Genomic DNA, 18,644 nt, shown 5'->3' on the forward strand with positions numbered 1-18,644 from the left:
CCTAAATATGATCTACAAAGTTTGTTTGGTAAGAATTGCTTTGGACCATGCTGTCATGATGTGTAAGACTTTGTTGGTTAAGTTAATTTTATTTTTTCCAAGTTCGTCTTCCAAATATTTATTTTTTGTTGCCCACGAGGGCTCTGCTCATCTGGTAGGGGCAACTAGTGAATATTACCAAGTTGAAGGGACGTGATCAGTTCGAAACCAAGAGGTGCACTGGATTTTTTTATCTCATACTTCACCAAATGACTGAATGTGGCAAAATAACCACCATTAGCAAGTACTAAAAACTTATTCAGATAAGAAAAAAAGAATACAAAAAGATTTAAGAGGAACAAGAGAAAGGTGTGCACCTCTCAAAAGAGAAAACTGAGAATCAACAAGTCCTAGATGTCAATAGTCTCTCCATGGATAAACATCAGCTGCAAAAACCAGTATAGTTGGTAAAGATAAACCAACAGAGATTAACTATAAAACCATTTATCAATAGCCAAAATGCACAAACCAGTGTAAAAAAATATTACAATATAACAATGATAATTAGAAATTTCCAAATCACGAAATCAATCGGTTCTAAAAAATACGCATTAATCACCCTATGTTGGTGGACCAATGCACGCACTGTTCCACACAGGGGCTGTACAGTTGGTGGTTGGCTGCAACGAATGAACTTTGTCAGCTGCTCTGTGTTCAATGGTGTCCGGAATAATTAATAGGGTACAACACGCTGAAGCTTCTTCAATCATATCTGCGTTGAGCCAGGAAGACCAGTTGCAGAGTCACTATATGAACCCCTTCTAGGGGCAGGCACACTCTGCACCATGCGTAAAAGGGACCGAACAATCTCAGACATTGGTGGCCTGAACTCTGGCTCTGGCTGCAAAACCAAATTCATCTGATCAAAATTGTGGACATGCGCTGCAGTAGCAGCTTGAAGGAGATCTGTAATATAAACAATAAGCTTAACCCAAGAAGTTAGCAATGGCATTCTTCTAGGATTGAACACATAAATCATTATTTACTTGTCCTCGTCAGAACAAATGTGTCCATGTCAGAGAAAAAGATGCAGTCTCTTCAGTGATTTTCAGATCCACTCAGAGAATCCCAATAAATATTATCAGAGATACAGACCTTGGATGATGCCAAAAAATGCATTTTCCTAATTTTGAAAAGAATGCTATGGTTGTTAGGCGTTTGTCTGTCAATTATACAAAAGTATTGTTTTGAAAAGGGTAATTTACCTATACGCAACTAACTTATGGTGAAATCAAGTTTAACTGCCTATGTTTTATAACTTTTAAGATAGATGCTTATCTTTTCATGAAATTACACAAACAACCGTCTTTGTCACTTTTTCTTGCTTAAGTTACTTATTTGGTCTTAACTGTACTATGGCTGCAAAAAATGACATTCATCATTTAAGAAAATGTGTTCGTACAAAGAGTTAACAATAGTGAAGTCAGAGAAAAAGTAACTTAGGCAGTAGAGATGGCAGTGGAACGGGAGGAAACGAGGCCCCGCCCTGGCTCGCCCCGTTTGGACAGGGGATGGAGGACATGAACCGGGGAATGAACCGGGGTTTGAGATTAAAATCAAAACCCGTGCAGGGATGAACTAACTCTTGCCCCCACCCTAATGTCCGTTAAGAAAATTACTATTATACCCTTATATATATACAACCCTAACATAAAACCCTTTCTCGAATCTCTCCTTCCTCTAACAAGAAAACAGGGCCCAGCGCACCTCGCTCCATTTGGACCGGGGATGGAGGACATGAAACAGTGAATGAACCAGGGTTGGAGGTTAAAATCAAAACCTGTGCAGGGATGAAGGGCAAAATTTTGAGACGGGGCAGGGGTGGAGACCTTGTCCCCCGCCCTCACCCTCGTCCCTGTCCATTGCCATCCCTGTTAGGCAGTCATGAGTAATTTGTTGAAGAGATTGCCAACTATTTAAAAAGCTTTAAACAGCAGGTTGTTAAAAGTAAATTTTTCATAAGTTAAGCACATGTAAGTAGGGGTGCCAACGGGTCAAGTTTACCGAGACTAGACCCGGACCAAACCCTATAGGGTTCGGGTATGGTGATAAATAAGAAGACTCGATTAAGACTTGGGTCTGGACTCGAAAGTTCAATTAATACATGGATCCGGGTATAGTTTGTGAAATTTTATACTAGGCCCAGGCCCGACCCGCGTTCTGATTAAGACCAGAAAATTTTCAATGTAAAGATGATAAAAAATATTATTTTACCGGGTATGGTCCAGGTCTGGTTCATGTAGTTCTTATAGGGTCCGAATATGGTTTCTTTTATAGTGGACCCGATTAGACCTGAGTCCGGGTCTGGTTCATGTAGTTCTTATCAGGTCTGAATATGGTTTCTTTTATAGTGGACCTGATTAGACCCGAGTCTGGACCCAAAACCATACCCGAAAATCGGGTCCAAGTCTGGTTTCACCTGGGTCAAAACCAAACCCGACCTGTTGATACCCCTACTTGTAAGTAGGGCTGGTAAACAAGCCGAACAAATCAAACGGGGCATGTTTGGGCTTGACTCATTTACTAGTGGATTAAACTCATGTTCGTGTATAGCTGAGCTGAGCTTGAGCTCAACTCATCCCTGAATGAGACGAGCCGAACACGAGTTGGCTCGTGTAAAAACATTCCATGTTATTTATACATAGTACATACATTTTTAGAGAAATGGGTACATGCTAAATGAAACGTGCTAAATGGATTTTTCTGCTCTTCTGGTGTATTTTTCGCAGTTCCAACCCTATAAATGTGTTGGGCATGGTTGATTTACCAGGAATCAACATCTGGATCATGTGTTTTTGATGAAAAAAATGCTATTTGGAGTCTCAAAAATTTACAAAGATTTTAACGGTTGATTTTTTGAACGTTATAAAAACACACCCATTTGTCGGAATCGAACACTTCAAGAGCTGATCCCTATAAATTCAAGTACATAGATCACATATGTGGGGTCAGAATTTAAAAATAAAATGAAAAAACCTGAAAAACTCATTTAGGTTTATTTATCATATTTCATTTAGCATGTACCCGTTGCTTTATATATATATATATATATATATATAACTTTTTATAAATTACACTTAATAGTCTAGATTTTATGTATATATTTTTCATTCATCCTTCTTATATATATATATATATATATATATATATATGCATTCTTCCTTTTATATATTACACAAAATATATATTATCTATATGAGCACTATCAAGCCGAGCCAAGCCGAACACCTTGTGTTCGGGCTCGATTCGTTTAAGCTAAACAAGCTGCTCGTGGCTTGGCTCGCCAACTATAAAAACTGATCACGAATGAGCCAAACCGAGCCGAGTCATGAGCTGCTCGGTTGGTTTACCATCCCTACCCGTAAGTAAATTTCTCTTTTGAAAATGATGCTGTGAGGCAGACATTGATGTTTGAAAAGAGACCTTTTTTCATAAAACATTTTTATAAGCCATTTTATCAGACTGTCTCTTCCAATCACATCGCGCCCTCCATTTCCCATCCTCTGTCACATGGGCACGAACTCAAGTGCAAAATATGACATGGGCACACTTGGTATAGCGCGAGAGTTGTGTAAAACAATCCTAAATGGTTATGATCACAATATAGTAAACCTAAGTTGGAAATCAATCTTGTAATGTAATCAATGACAAATTAAAAATGAAATATTACACAACACAACGAATAATTAAGATGATAAAAAGAACTGTTTGAAGATCATGATGGTGAGTGAAAAATGATGATAAAAAAAACTATAGTTTTTTACTCAAGTCATTGCAGAATAAATTTGTTGTCCGTTTCAAGTATGTGACTCTTGATTTTGAAAGAATAGCTTTTAAATAATGCTTTCAAAAATAAAATTATTAAAGTTACCTTTTTTGTTCAAAAATGTCATCAAAGCAGGACCTAAGTTTTTTACCTATTCTGAATCGTTATGGAAAAGAAGGAAAATAGCTTGGAAACTGGGAATAGCTTGTTGCCGAAACTGGTGCTCACCTGAAGGCATAATGAGATAATGTCTGCAAACCGTGACAGTGACTTGACTGAATAAACTCCTTCCAGAGCAGGATCAACCATTCTTGACAGTGCATCAATGTCATGAAGCTGAGGAATCGCCCATCTTACCAAAGCTTGCTCAGTTCGAGGAAGTGTCCTAGTTATCATAAAAAAGCTAAAAATCAGTGAGAATTGCTACATGGCGCACGCACACACACACACACACATGGGAAATGTTCTAGTCAGGCCCCAAGTTAGATCCCATAAAAAAAACGTGACTGCAGGAGATTTTTGCTTGATCTAAACCAATAGATGTGTTTGTCATAGTTTACTTAGTAGTTAACATGCATTCAATTCAATTAGGTATTTTTCATGCACGTGTGTATTTTCAGAGCAGTGAAAAATCAATGGTTCATATTGTGCTAAAATTTGATGATAGAAGTTTCTAATTTTTTTGGTAAATTGATTCGAACCAAAACATGTTCCTTGGTAAATAAACATTTGTGAACATATCTACATGTTCAGATTCAACAAAAAACACCTACAACCACGATTTTTGCTATGACCTAAATTGGTACTTAACAAAAATGAGAACTGTTGTCTCAAAAAAAAAATGGAAAAATGAGATCTGACTAGAACACACACACACACACACACACACACACACACACACACACACACATATATATATATATATATATATATATATATATATATATATATATATATTGCCTACCACTTTTCTAGCCTACTGCAAGCCTTTCGGACTTTAGAAGGGTTTTTTTTATGTTTTTTCTTAAATAAGACCATACAGATGTGTTCTATACATAGTCACAAATATCGGTATCGGTTATATCTCGCGAGGCTATTTCTTGCGACATTAGGTTTGGTGATAAATCTCGGGGCTTAACAAAATAAGTAAGAAAATATCATGTTTAGACAAAAAATACATAAATAATAAAATAAATAGGTAAAAATATAAAAAAGAATAAAAACATCTGTAAAATATAAAAAACAAATAAAAACAGTAAAAATAATTGATAATATCGCAATATTATCAAATTGGTGATATTTTCAGAATATCATAATATTTTACCTTATATTATTGTTTGCTGAATTTACAACGATAATATCATGATATTTTACCTTATATTATTGTTTGCTGAATTTACAATGATAATATCATGATATTTTGAAAATATCCCCGATATCTTTGACTATGGTTCTGCATGCTTGATTTTATAGGAATCGACTTTTGAATTGCATAATTTTGACAAGTATATAGGTTTTTATAAGATTTAAAAATCGACGGTAAAAAAATTTCATAAATATTCAATGCTTAAAGAATCATGTGTTTTATCTAAAAACATGATCCAAGTGTTGTTTCCTAGCAAATCGACCATCCTTAACAGATCTGAAGGGTCAGATTTGCAAAAAAAACCCGAAAATCCGTATTCGCTCATGGTAAGCAGCTACCACCTATATATATATATGGTTAATATTTGGTGCTAAATCATAGGTTCAAGCTTTCTCGACTCAATCTGACCACATAGATGTATTCAACATAGTTTGTTTGCTAATGATCAAACCTTGATTTGTTTTATTTATATATATCATTAAACTAGTTGTGTTTAACATTAGCTACATTCAAAAATATTAAAATGACTAAAATAATCTTAAATGAATGGAATTTTTGAAAATGCACACTTACATTTTTGGGCATTATAGATCTTTTGAACTTGGAGGGAAATGAAAAGTCAAACACCTTTTCTAAAAAAGTAACTTTATGAATCCATCAAAGTTACTTTTTTTACCTCAAAAAACAACTATACATTTTCAAACATGCCATTTTAAGGGTATTTTATTAAGGCCGAATCCATCTAATGTTAAATACAACTAGTATATATATATATATATATATATATATATATAGAGAGAGAGAGAGAGAGACCTTGCAGAGCACATCCATAAAGTCTAAACCGATGTTACTAGACTAGAAAGTGGAAGCGAGAAACAAAACGAGAAAGTGAAAGCAAGAAGCGAGATATTTTAAAATTTATAAGAAGCAGGAAGTGAGGAATCAATTTAAAAGCAAAATAGGAATAAAAAAAGAAATGGTATGGGGTCGAGTGAGAAAAAATATTAATCAAAGGAGAAAGAAATAAAAACTAAAATAAAAATGACTATTCTTAAATTTTGTGATTTTGTAGTGTAAGAATTAAATTATTCTCAAAATCTAAAAATAATGGTTGCCAATTGAAAGAAAGTATATGAGAAGTCAGTGAGAAATATGAAAGGAAGCACATAAAAAACATGAAAAGAAGCATGAGAGAAGCGCATAAGAATCTTGTAGGGAAACATGGAAGAAACGTGTGGGAAGCATAGGAGAATCGAGATTCCTATCAAGTTTCAAAAGCGAGGAGTTTCACACTTCCAAAGTGAGTTTCTGGATAGCATGCTTCACACCTATTTATGAAGCTTTCGGTAACTTTGGTCCAAACTACAGAAAAAGTAGAAAACATATGAAAAGGAGGTGATTTATACTCTGTAGTTCTTTGCCTTCAATAGCATCAAAGATTAACCCATTATATATAGGGTACAGTAACACTAACCTGTCCAAGGGCTTCCGACCAGTAAGGAGTTCCAACATAACCACTCCAAAACCGTAAACATCGCTATGAACATTATAGACACCAGACATGGTGTATTCTGGTGCTCCATAACTAAATGATCCTACCATGTGGGATGAAACCTGTAAAAAATGAACCTGAGCTTCCTGCCAGAAATCATCATCAGACATCATATATTATAAAGTTTGTTACCTGGCTTGCACAAGAAGAAGAAAATAGGGAACCCAACCCACAGTCAGAAAGGCATGCAGAAAAATCATCATCAAGAAGAACATTAGTAGATTTGAAATTCCGATGCACCACCGGTGGCTGACAAACTTCATGAAGATACCTTGATCACAAAAACAGTAAGGCCACTCATAACTATGAACAAAATGTGACTTATTACGAAAGAAACAAACTCTCAACTGTAGAGCTAGAAACATAACCTGATAGACATAATTTGCAGCCATGTGTGTGTGTATGAGAGAGAGAGAGAGAGGTGTTTTGGTACTTACTCTAGAGCTTGTGCAGCACTGAGAGCCAACTTTATACGGGAATTCCATGACAGTATTTTATTGCCACTGTCGGTTGAATGGATGGCATCAAATAGGGTACCATTACTACAGTACTCATAAACTAGAATTCGTTGGCCATGCTCAACAGAGTATCCAATAAGCTTTGTGATATTTGCATGACGCAATTTAGAGACACTTGAAACCAGCTTTAGAAATTCTTCATCCATATTCAACAAGGGATTTGAAGTGTCCAACTTCTTAACAGCTAACAGCTAGAGAACAAAAAAATAACATGTAATGAAAGTTGGCTTGCAAAGAATAGCACAAAATGATGAAAGAACTAGGTTGAAAACTGCAATCGCTAACATAACAATCACTCTTTCATGAGCCATATTTTAGAACAAGAAATCAAACTTAAGACACTATTGCAATCACTTGAGAATGTTGTGTTCTTCAGCCTGTGGATTGAATGATTCTTTTTCTCAGAGCACAACTTTCTCATGTTTGCAAAGGTGGGCTGTGAATCGAATCACAAGCATGTACAATTCACCCTCTTTTGCTTGCAAAGATGGCAAGAGATATATTATACATATATTATATATTATCTATTATAGTATATAATATATCTATAATATATTATACCATAAGCATAGGTGGTTGAGCATCATTCTCCTTGAGAAAGGGAGTCACAGGGTCAGATTTGTGATTCCCTTTCTCAGGGAGATCACTCTCTATTTTCTCAAGTGAGCGATGGATTCACAGGCTCCAATTCCTCAAGTTTGCAACCTTTGCAACATTCATTCTCTCAAAAACCTGAGAGAATGATTCTCAAGAGGGTGCTTGCAAATGTGCTCTCAATGTACGTCTTACTAACTTCTGAGACAAACTGTATCTTCATGCTTGTAATTTTGAATGAAACCACAACCTGACAGAAGACAGTAAAAAACGATATCCGGAGATTTTACATAGCAATAAGATTGGAAAAGAGAAAATGCTACATTGATGAGAAAATCCCCATTATGCTAAGCCATCAAAACTCATTTTTACAGGCTACATCACATGAATACGGATGTGGGAGCGGGGTACGATTCAAACATTTTTAAAATTAGGACACGGGGACAACTGTACACACATATAGATGTGTGTAAAATAACAATTCTAAATCACTATAATTAGGAACATCAAATAATGAAACTAAGTTGAAATTGAAATGTAATCTAATTAATGACAATTTTCAAAAGAAAAAGAACTCAAGTGAATATGAAACAAGTAAATAAGATCATAAAAAAAATAGATAAAGTTAATGACACAATGTTGAGACTGTCCATGAAGTGTCATATTGTATCTATGAAGTGTTCGAGTGTCGTGCCATATGGACACAGGATACACATGCTAAGTGAAGTGTCCATGTCACATAGTTCACAGGCTTGTAAATGGAAAGTGTCCATGTGATATGAATCATTAGTGATTAATTAAACAGCTGATAAGACCATAAGTGTTAAAATATATGTAAAATACCTGATAGAGGTATTTTTGTTATTTTACATAGTTGTTTCTAGAAACAACTACTTTTAATACTTAGGATATTTTTTAGATTTCTTATTTTTATTTTTATTTTTTTTAAATTCTTTTTTGTACCCCATTGGGGGTCCCACCATGTAGTTGTTGGGACCCCCAACGGTCATAAATATGACCATTGGGGGCTCCCAACAACATGTGGGAGCCCCCAATGGCTCCCACTTTTTCCAGTTTCTTTTTGTATAAATAGGAGTGTGCTCCCCATGTATTCTTTAAGCCTTAAAGCTCCTCTCTAATAAATCTCTTATTATTTTATGTGTTGCCTTTTAAAGGCTTGTGGTATTGTCCCATAGTGGACTTTTCCCTTATTTTCTCTCTCGTATTTATCAATTGTGGGACATTGTGAATGCTTTAAGCATTCTTTGTATTTTCGCATACTTCATTACATGGTATCAAAGCCATACGATTATTGAAAGTTGAAAGCACAACATTCCTCTTCATTCTACCTCTCATACTTTGTTGGTGCAATGAAATCCAAAATCGACCTATCCTTCAAGCTCAATGGCAAGAACTACATGATGTGGGCATCCACAATGTAGAATAATCTCAAAGGTAAGAAACTTTGGGATTATGTAATAGGTTCTATTCCGAAACCCCAACTAAAGCTCACCAAGATTGAAGGAGATCAAGACAAGGCTCTTGAGGGAGATGCTCGCCTCAAAGCAATTGAAGAACATCAAAGAAAGGTGGAAGATTGTGAGAGCAATCATGCAAAAATCCTTAAGTGGTTTATGAATAATATTGAACTCAAGATATGTGCAAATATAGCTAAATTTTGCCGAGCTAATGAGGTTAGGTTCTTTATGAAGAGTGTGTATATTCAAAAAGACCTTGCAAGAGCTTACTTCTTGTAAAAAAAGTAAGAACCACTAAGCAAAGAGATTTGAGCATTCAAGACTATTATAGTGCTCTAAATCCTTTATGAGATGAGTTAGCTCTTTTGAAGCCCAAATGGGTGGATATGGAGGATGCTGAATTTAGACAAAAGCAAATAGAACAAGAAAGATTGTTTCAATTTTTATTTAGGCTTAGACCCGAATTTGAACAAGTAAAATCCTCACTCCTTCATAGATCTACTCTTCTTCCTTTAGAAGATGCTATTGCCGAAATTACTCAAGAAGAAATACGGTTTGACATGAGTAAAAGCGTAGATAAAGTCCTTGCCCTGTCTAAACCCAGCAACAATGTTAAAACATACAAACCACCACATTTTGAAAAACAGAAAAATCATAATGGAGGTAGAAAGATGATTGTGTGTCATCATTGCTATAAGCCGGGTCATATTAAACTCGCTTGCCTAAAATTAAGTAGAACTTTCAAGCCTAAGGTGGCTTCCATTGAAGAATCCATCACCAAAAAGGAACATGAAGGCAAGAGCGAAAATCTCAAAGAAACACTTGAACAAATAACCATGGCTCTCAAATAAATACTCAAGGCTACCTCTTCTACATCGGGTGCCACCATTGCCTTTACATCACCACCCGATATGTATTCTTGGATTCTAGATTCTGGAGCATCTTTTCCTATGTCAGAGGGACTCTTCAACTAGGTGCCGCACCCGCACCCGATGCGGTCAACCTGACCCTAGGTGCAGTCAACGCACCCAGGGTCATTTATGTCCAACTTTTGGACTTTATATATATATATATATATATATATATATATATATATATATATATATATATATATATATATATATAATTTTTTATATTTTTTCTGCACCCCTGCACCCAAGTATTTTTAAAGTGCCGCACCCCTGCACCCGCACTCACACCCATGTGACAGATCTTTCCATATGACCCCTCATGAAAATGCTTTAACCGATGTATGCATTAATTTAAAAATATCTTGTCTCTATGGCCGATGAATCTTTTTTAAAAATAAAAAGTATAGGAACACTAGATTCTAAAAATTTTCAAAACTTTTTTGTTCCAAAAGTAAGAGTGCTTCCAAAATTAGACCTAAATCTTTTTTCAGTCTCCCATATTGCCAACCATAGACGCAAAATATATTTCTCATCTAAGGGTTGCTTTGTGCAGGATCTTTAGTCCAGGATCTTTAGTCCAGGAAGCGGATTGGGCAAGGCCATAGCAAGAGAGACCTCTACTATATGGATCATTTGAATTTTCCTAAAAACTCTTTTTGTACTTATATCCTAGATAAAAATATTGAAACTTGGCATAAAAGACTTGGACATCCAAGTTACTCTAAAATGTATCTTTTTCCTTTTGAAAATATTTTTTGTAAAGAAAAAGATATAAATTGCAAATATTGCATTTTTGAAAAAATGAAGTCTATTCCATTTCCAACTAGAACTTTTATCTCAATAAAACCTTTTGAATTGGTGCACTCGGATGTTTCGGCTATATCTAAAGGTGGTTATTCATATTACGTAACATTCATTGATGACTTTACTAGATATGTGTGGATTTATTTCCTTAATCTTAAATCGAAAGTTTTTTCTTTCTCTAAAGAATTTTGTATGAAAGTTCAAAACCAATTTCAAAGTAGCATATTCATTCTTAGATCTGATTCGGGTGGAGAATACCTATCCAATGATTTTCAAGATTACTTAAAGCAAAATGTAATTTGTCAAAGATCATGTCCTAAAACTTCACAACAAAACAAGCTAGCGGAAAGAAAACACAGGCATTCCTAAATTTTTTTGGGCCAAAGTCGTTTTAATTTCCACATATTTAATAAATCGTATGTCATCATCAAATTTGAAAAATATCTCTCCTTATGAAAAACCTTTTAAATTTACACCCGATTTCAATCTCCTTCGTATTTTTTGTTGCAAGTGCTTTGTTCTCTTGCATAAAAGAAATAAGTTGTCTACAAAAGTGATTGAATGTATTTTCCTTGGATATGGTAAAAATAAAAAAAGGATATAGATGCTTTGATTACAACAACAACAACAACTACGCCTTCATCCCAAAACAATTGGGGTCGGCGATATGAACCAAAAAAGAAAATCATTCTGGGTCTTCCACATGAATCCTTCTCCTCCAATCATTTATATCCAATGCCATGTCCTCGGTGAGGTTCAAAGCATTCATATCCTTTCTTATCACCTCCATCCATGTCTTCCTAGGCCTACCCCAACCTCTTTTAACTAATATATTTTCCCATTTCTCCATCCTTCTAACTGGAGCATCATTAGGCCTTCGCCGAATATGTCAAAACCACCGTAAACGATTCTCTCTCATCTTATTTTCAATGGGTGCAACGCTTACCTTCTCACGTATCTCCTCGTTCTGAATCTTATCTTTTATTGTATTTCCATACATCCATCTCAGCATACGCATCTCAGCTACAGTTATTTTTTGAATTTGATGTCTCTTGGCAGCCCAACATTCCGTACCACATAATAAAGCGAGCCTAATAGTCCTCCTATAAAACTTTCCCTTCAACCACAATGGCATTCTACGATCGCACAACACTCCAGTTGCACTCTTCAATTTCATCCACCCAACCTTTATCCTATGATTTATATCTCCATCAATTTCTCCATACTTTTGAATGATAGATCCCAAATATTTGAAACAATCATCCACCGATATTTCTCGCTCACCAAGCTTCACTACTTCGTTGCTTACTAAATCGACATTCCATGTATTGTCTTACTCTTACTCAACTTAAAACCTCTTGCTTCCAATGTTTGTCTCCATAATTCTAACTTAGCATTAACCCCAGCTCTATGTTAAAACATATGTAATAATACCATAATACCCGATAGGGGTATTATGGTCATTTCACAAAGTACACCATAGGGGTACTTATTTTGTTTCTCTTATTTCACTATTTTTTATTTTTCTTTTTATTTTTAAATTTGTATTTTTTGGATACCGAAAAGGGGCCCCACAATGGAGTCGTTGGGCCCCCCAACGGTCACATATGTGACCGTTGGGGGCTCCCAACGACTCTATTGGGAGCCCCTTTGGTCTCCTTTTCTTATAAATAGGGGGAACCCCCCATGTATGTTGTATTGCTCTTGAGAGCTCCTCTTCAATAATAGTGATATTATTTTTCATGTGTGTAGCCTTTTTATAAGGCCCTTTGTATATCCCTTAGTGGATTTCCTCTCTCGTGCTTGTTGCACTTGTCCGTGTGGGACATAGTGAATGCTTTAGCATTCTTGGTTTCTTTCGCTTATTTCATTACATGGTATCAAAGCCATAAGATCTACTAAAGGTAAAATCTTGTCTCTCTCTACTTCCTTTCTTTCTCACATCTTCATTGTGTAGCAATGGAAGTCAAGATCGATCTATCATTCAAACTCAATGGAAAAAATTACATGATGTGGGCATCCGCAATAGAGAATAATCTCAAAGGCAAGAAGCTTTGGGGTTATGTAATGGGAACCGTTCCGGAACCCCAACTTAAGCTCACAAAGATGGAAGGAGATCAAGAGAAAGCACTTGAAGGCGATGCTCGTCTCAAGGCCATTGAAGATTATAATCATCAAATGGAAGATTGGGAGAGCAACCATGCAAAAATCCTAGCATGGTTTATGAATAATGTCGAACTTAAGGTATGTGCAAATATTGCAAAATTCCGCCGGGCAAATGAAGCTTGGTTTTTTATGAAGGGTATGTTTACCCAAAAGGATCTTGCAAGAGCTTATTTCTTGCAAGAAAAAGTAAGAACCACAAAACAAGGTGACATGAGCATACAAGATTACTATAATGCTCTAAATCCTTTGTGGGATGAATTGGCTCTTTTAGAGCCTAAATGGGTATCTATGGAGGATGTAGTTCTAAGACAAAAACAAATGGAACAAGATAGATTGTTTCAATTTTTATTTGGGCTTTGTCCCGAATTTGAACAAGTGAGATCCTCACTTCTTCATAGATCCACGTTTCCTCCCTTAGAAGAGGCTATTGCCGAGATTACTCAAGAAGAGACTAGGCATAGCATGGGTAAAAGCATAGAGGAAGTTCTTGCCGTATCTAAACCCGGCAATCATGTTAAAACATACAAACCACCTCATTTTGGTAAGCAAGGGAGTGGTGGAAGAAAAATGATTATATGTCACCATTGTTATGAGCCGGGACATATTAAACCCGTTTGCCCAAAGCTAAATGGGGCATTCAAGCCAAAGGTGGCTTCCGTTGAAGAATCCACCACCAAAGAAGATGACGGCAAGAACGAGGATCTCAAAGATACTCTTGGACAAATCTCCTTGGCTCTTCAACAAATTTTAAAGGTCACTTCTTCCACCTCCGGTGCCGCCATTGCCTCATCATCACCTCCCGGTACGTACTCTTGGATTTTAAATTCCGGAGCTTCTTTTCACATGACCCCTCATGAAAATGCATTAACCAATGTGCACACCAATTCAAAAATGTCTTGTGTCTCTACGGCCGATGGAACTTTTCTCAAAATAAATGGTGTTGGAACTCTTGATTTTAAAATGTTCAAAACTTCCTTGTTCCAAAAGTTAGAATAGTTCCAAAATTAAATCTTAACCTCTTTTCCGTTTCTCAAATAGCCGACCATGGATGTGAAATATCTTTCTCATCCCAAGGGTGCTTTGTGCAGGATCTCCGGTCCGGGAAGCGGATTGGGCAAGGCCATAGGAAGGGAGACCTTTATTTTATGGATAATTTAATGCTTCCAAATACCTCATTTTGTACTTATGTCCAAGACAAAAATATTGAAACTTGGCATAAAAGGCTTGGACATCCAAGTTACTCTAAAATGTATCTTTTTCCTTTTGGACACAAGTTTTGTAAAGAAAAAGATATCAATTGCAAAGATTGCATTTTTGGCAAAATGAAGTCTACTCCTTTTCCTATTAGATCCTTTGTGACAACAAGACCTTTTGAATTGGTGCATTCCGATGTTTGGGGGCCATCTCCGGTTCTATCTAAAGGTGGTTATTCATATTATGTTACTTTTATTGATGATTATATTAGATATGTATGGATTTATTTTCTTAACTTTAAATCGGAAGTTTTTAACTTCTTTAAAGAATTCCATGCAAAAATTCAAAATCAATTTCAAAGTCAAATATCCATTCTTAGATCCGATTCGGGTGGAGAGTACTTATCAAATGATTTTCAATCATATCTAAAACAACATGGCATTTGTCATCAAAAATCTTGCCCAAGAACTCCTCAACAAAACGGTCTAGCAGAAAGAAAACATAGGCATATTTTGGAAACCACTAGATCCTTACTCATTTCTAAAAATATTCCTAAAAATTTTTGGGCCGAAGCCGTGTTAACCTCCACCTATTTAATCAATAGGATGCCATCTTCAAAATTGAATAATATCTCTCCTTATGAAAAACTTTTTAATATGACACCCGACTACAATCGTCTTCGGATTTTTGGGTGTAAATGCTTTGTTCTTTTACATAAAAGAGATAAATTGTCACCTAAAGCAATAGAATGTGTATTTTTAGGATATGGTGAAAATCAAAAAGGCTATACATGCTTTGATCATAAAAACAATAAGTTATTTGTCTCCAAAGATGTAACCTTTTTAGAAGATGAAAATGGATTTGACATATTGGAAAAATCAAATGAAATTGATTATATGTTTATCAATGATCTTTTAGAAGATTCAAATGATGACTCTTTGAGTCATCCGGAAGTTTTAGAAAATACTCATGATTCTCATGATAATGATGTATCACCAACTAATGGTGACAATCTCCAAGTATACACTCGGCGTGAGGAAGCCCAACCTATTAGTGCTTTAGAAAAATTCTTGCGGCTTAATGAACCCCTAGAAGAAACCTCCCTTAGGCGTTCTTCTAGAGAATCAATTCCACCTAATAGGTTTGTCTCATATGAAACTCTTTCACCTAAATATAGAGCTTGTCTAATAGCCTTGCATTCTTACTATGAACCCTCCCATTATAATCAAGCAAAAAGTATACCTTATTGGGTTGAAGCAATGAAAGTTGAACTAGATGCTTTAAATAAAGCTAAAACTTGGGAAATAGTTTCTTCCTCCAAATAAGAAAGCTATAGGATGTTGATGGGTCTACAAAGTCAAAACAAAAAGTGATGGTTCCCTAGAGCGTTATAAAGCTAGATTAGTTGCTAAGGGATACTCACAAGAATATGGCATCGATTATGAGGAGACTTTTGCTCTCGTGGCTCGCATGACAAGCGTTAGAACTTTAATTGCGGTAGCATCATCTAAGAAATGGCCTATATTCCAATTAGATGTTAAAAATGCCTTTCTTAATGGTCAGTTGAATGAAGAAGTGTATATGGACCCTCCGCTGGGAATCAGTGTTAACCAAGGTCAAACCCTTCGATTATTAAAAGCTTTATATGGTCTTAAACAAGCCCCTAAGGCTTGGTATGATAGATTTAGTGCTATCATGTTACAATTGGGATTTCGCTCATGTTATACTGACACTGCTCTTTTTGTTAAACATGCAGGTAATAGTATCATCATCCTTCTGCTTTATGTTGATGATATGATCATCACTGGCAATGATGAAAGTGGTATTCTTAAAGTTAAAAATATGTTAAAACATAATTTTGATATGTCTGATCTGGGTTTTCTCAGGTACTTTCTTGGTATAGAAGTTGCATACTCTCCTCGAGGGTATATATTGTCACAGATGAAGCTTGCTGCAGACATATGTTCCAAATCTGGGATTTCAGATGATAAAAAGGTGGAGACTCCCGAGGTTATCAATGCTAAACTACGACTGGAGGATGGAGTTCTGCTGGATGATCCTACGCCCTACAAGCAACTCATAGGCTCCCTCACCTATCTGACTATCACCAGGCCCGATATTGCTCATGCTGTGCACTCTGCAATCCAATTTCAGCATGCTCCTACATCTGTGCATATGAGTGCTGTGCTCCGGATCATTCGATATATTAAAAATACTTTGACTAAAGGGCTATTCCTATCCTCAATCTCTTCCTTAGATTTACTAGCTTATACTGATGCTGACTGGGGAGGAAACCCAAATGATCGAATCTCAACTACTGGCTTTTGTGTATTCCTAGGAGATTCGCTAATTGCTTGGAGGTGCAAGAAACAGCAGAAAGTCTCATTGTCTTCTACTGAAGCAGAATACAGGGCTATGGCAACTACTACAATGGAGCTGGTGTGGCTTCGAAGTCTTCTTCAAGATATGGGAGTCGAAATTACCGGGGCTTCGAAGCTTTGTTGCGACAACAAAAGTGCCATCTACATTGCCAGCAACCACACTTTCCATGAGAGGATGAAACATATTGAAATGGACTGTCATTATGTACTTGATGAATATCTTCGTGGGACAGTAACACTGCCATATGTCACTTCAGAATATCAACTTGCAGATTTCTTCACCAAATCCCTGTCTGCTCCTCGCTTCTTGTTCCTCCTTGGCAAACTTTCGGTCATTCCCCCGTAAAGTTTGAGGGGGGGTGTTAAAACATATGTAATAATACCATAATACCCGATAGGGGTATTATGGTCATTTCACAAAGTACACCATAGGGGTACTTATTTTGTTTCTCTTATTTCACTATTTTTTATTTTTATTTTTATTTTTAAATTTGTATTTTTTGGATACCGAAAAGGGGCCCCACAATGGAGTCGTTGGAGCCCCCAACGGTCACATATGTGACCGTTGGGGGCTCCCAACGACTCTATTGGGAGCCCCTTTGGTCTCCTTTTCTTATAAATAGGGGGAACCCCCCATGTATGTTGTATTGCTCTTGAGAGCTCCTCTTCAATAATAGTGATATTATTTTTCATGTGTGTAGCCTTTTTATAAGGCCCTTTGTATATCCCTTAGTGGATTTCCTCTCTCGTGCTTGTTGCACTTGTTCGTGTGGGACATAGTGAATGCTTTAGCATTCTTGGTTTCTTCCGCTTATTTCATTACACTCTATACGCATCAATCAAAATAATATCATCAGCAAACAACATACACCACGACACATTTTCTTGAATTGGTCTCGTAAGCTCATCCATCATTATAGCAAATAGGAAAGGGCTTAAAGCAGATCCTTGATGTAACCCAACCGTTATAGGAAAATTGGTTGTCACCCCTCCACAAGTGCGTACATTGGTTACTACTCCTTCATACATATCTTTAATTATACTAATGTACTTGAGAGAAACACCTTTCTTCATCATTGTCTACTAGAGAACGTCCCTAGGTACTCTATCGTATGCCTTCTCCAAATCAATAAAAACCATATGCAAATCTTTGTTCCTCTCTTTATTTCTCTCAATAAGTTGTCTAAGAAGATGTATAGCTTCCATAGTTGATCTTCCCGGCATAAAACCAAATTGATTCTCTGATATCATGACAACCTTCCTCAACCTAGACTCAATCACCCTCTCCCAAAGTTTCATAGTATGACTCATGAGTTTTATACCACGATAGTTTGTGCAATCTTGTATATCACCCTTATTCTTATATAGAGGCATCAAAGTACTCTTCATCCACTCATTAGGCATCTTATTTGTCCGCCAAATCTTGTTAAAAAGATTTGTCAACCATTCTAAACCTTTCTTTTCCAAGCATTTCCAAGCCTCAATAAGAATACCATCTGGGCCAACTGCCCTTCTTGATTTCATTTCCTTCAAAGCCTCTGCAATTTTTTTCTTTTGAATCTTGCGCATGAAGTCACGATTCATCTCATAAAAAGGAATGGAAAAGTCTCCTGAGCATGACTTTCATTAAATAGCTTATCAAAATAATTTTTTCATCTCTCCTTAATTTCCTCATCTTTGACTAAAACCCTTTGCGTTTCATCTTTGATACATCTAACCATACCCAAATCTCTCGATTTCCTATCTCTCATCTTTGCAAGCCTATAAATATCCTTCTCGCCCTCTTTGGTATCCAACTTATCATAAACCTCCTTATATACCTTATCCCTCGCGTTCCGAACTACTTTTTTAGCTTCCTTCTTTGCTATCATATAC

At 36.2% G+C, this 18,644-nt stretch overlaps 1 protein-coding gene across 1 annotated transcript in view; it reads right to left on the minus strand.

Annotated features, from left to right (window-relative positions):
- Positions 1 to 443: 443 nt before the first annotated feature.
- LOC149830922 (protein STRUBBELIG-RECEPTOR FAMILY 3-like) overlaps positions 444 to 18,644 on the minus strand; it is a 29,708-nt gene continuing 11,507 nt past the window's right edge. Inside the window, exons 13-17 of the mRNA XM_090011922.1 lie at positions 7,161 to 7,432; positions 6,856 to 6,994; positions 6,646 to 6,785; positions 4,034 to 4,190; positions 444 to 880 (exon numbers count right to left, since the gene is read on the minus strand). Coding sequence (XP_089868048.1) covers positions 746 to 880; positions 4,034 to 4,190; positions 6,646 to 6,785; positions 6,856 to 6,994; positions 7,161 to 7,432 — 843 coding nt within the window. The 3' untranslated portion in view covers positions 444 to 745. The remainder of the gene's footprint in view (positions 881 to 4,033; positions 4,191 to 6,645; positions 6,786 to 6,855; positions 6,995 to 7,160; positions 7,433 to 18,644) is intronic.

Source organism: Nuphar pumila, chromosome 7, assembly GCF_984573655.1.
Source record: "Nuphar pumila chromosome 7, dmNupPumi1.hap1.1, whole genome shotgun sequence".
Taxonomy (NCBI): domain Eukaryota; kingdom Viridiplantae; phylum Streptophyta; class Magnoliopsida; order Nymphaeales; family Nymphaeaceae; genus Nuphar; species Nuphar pumila.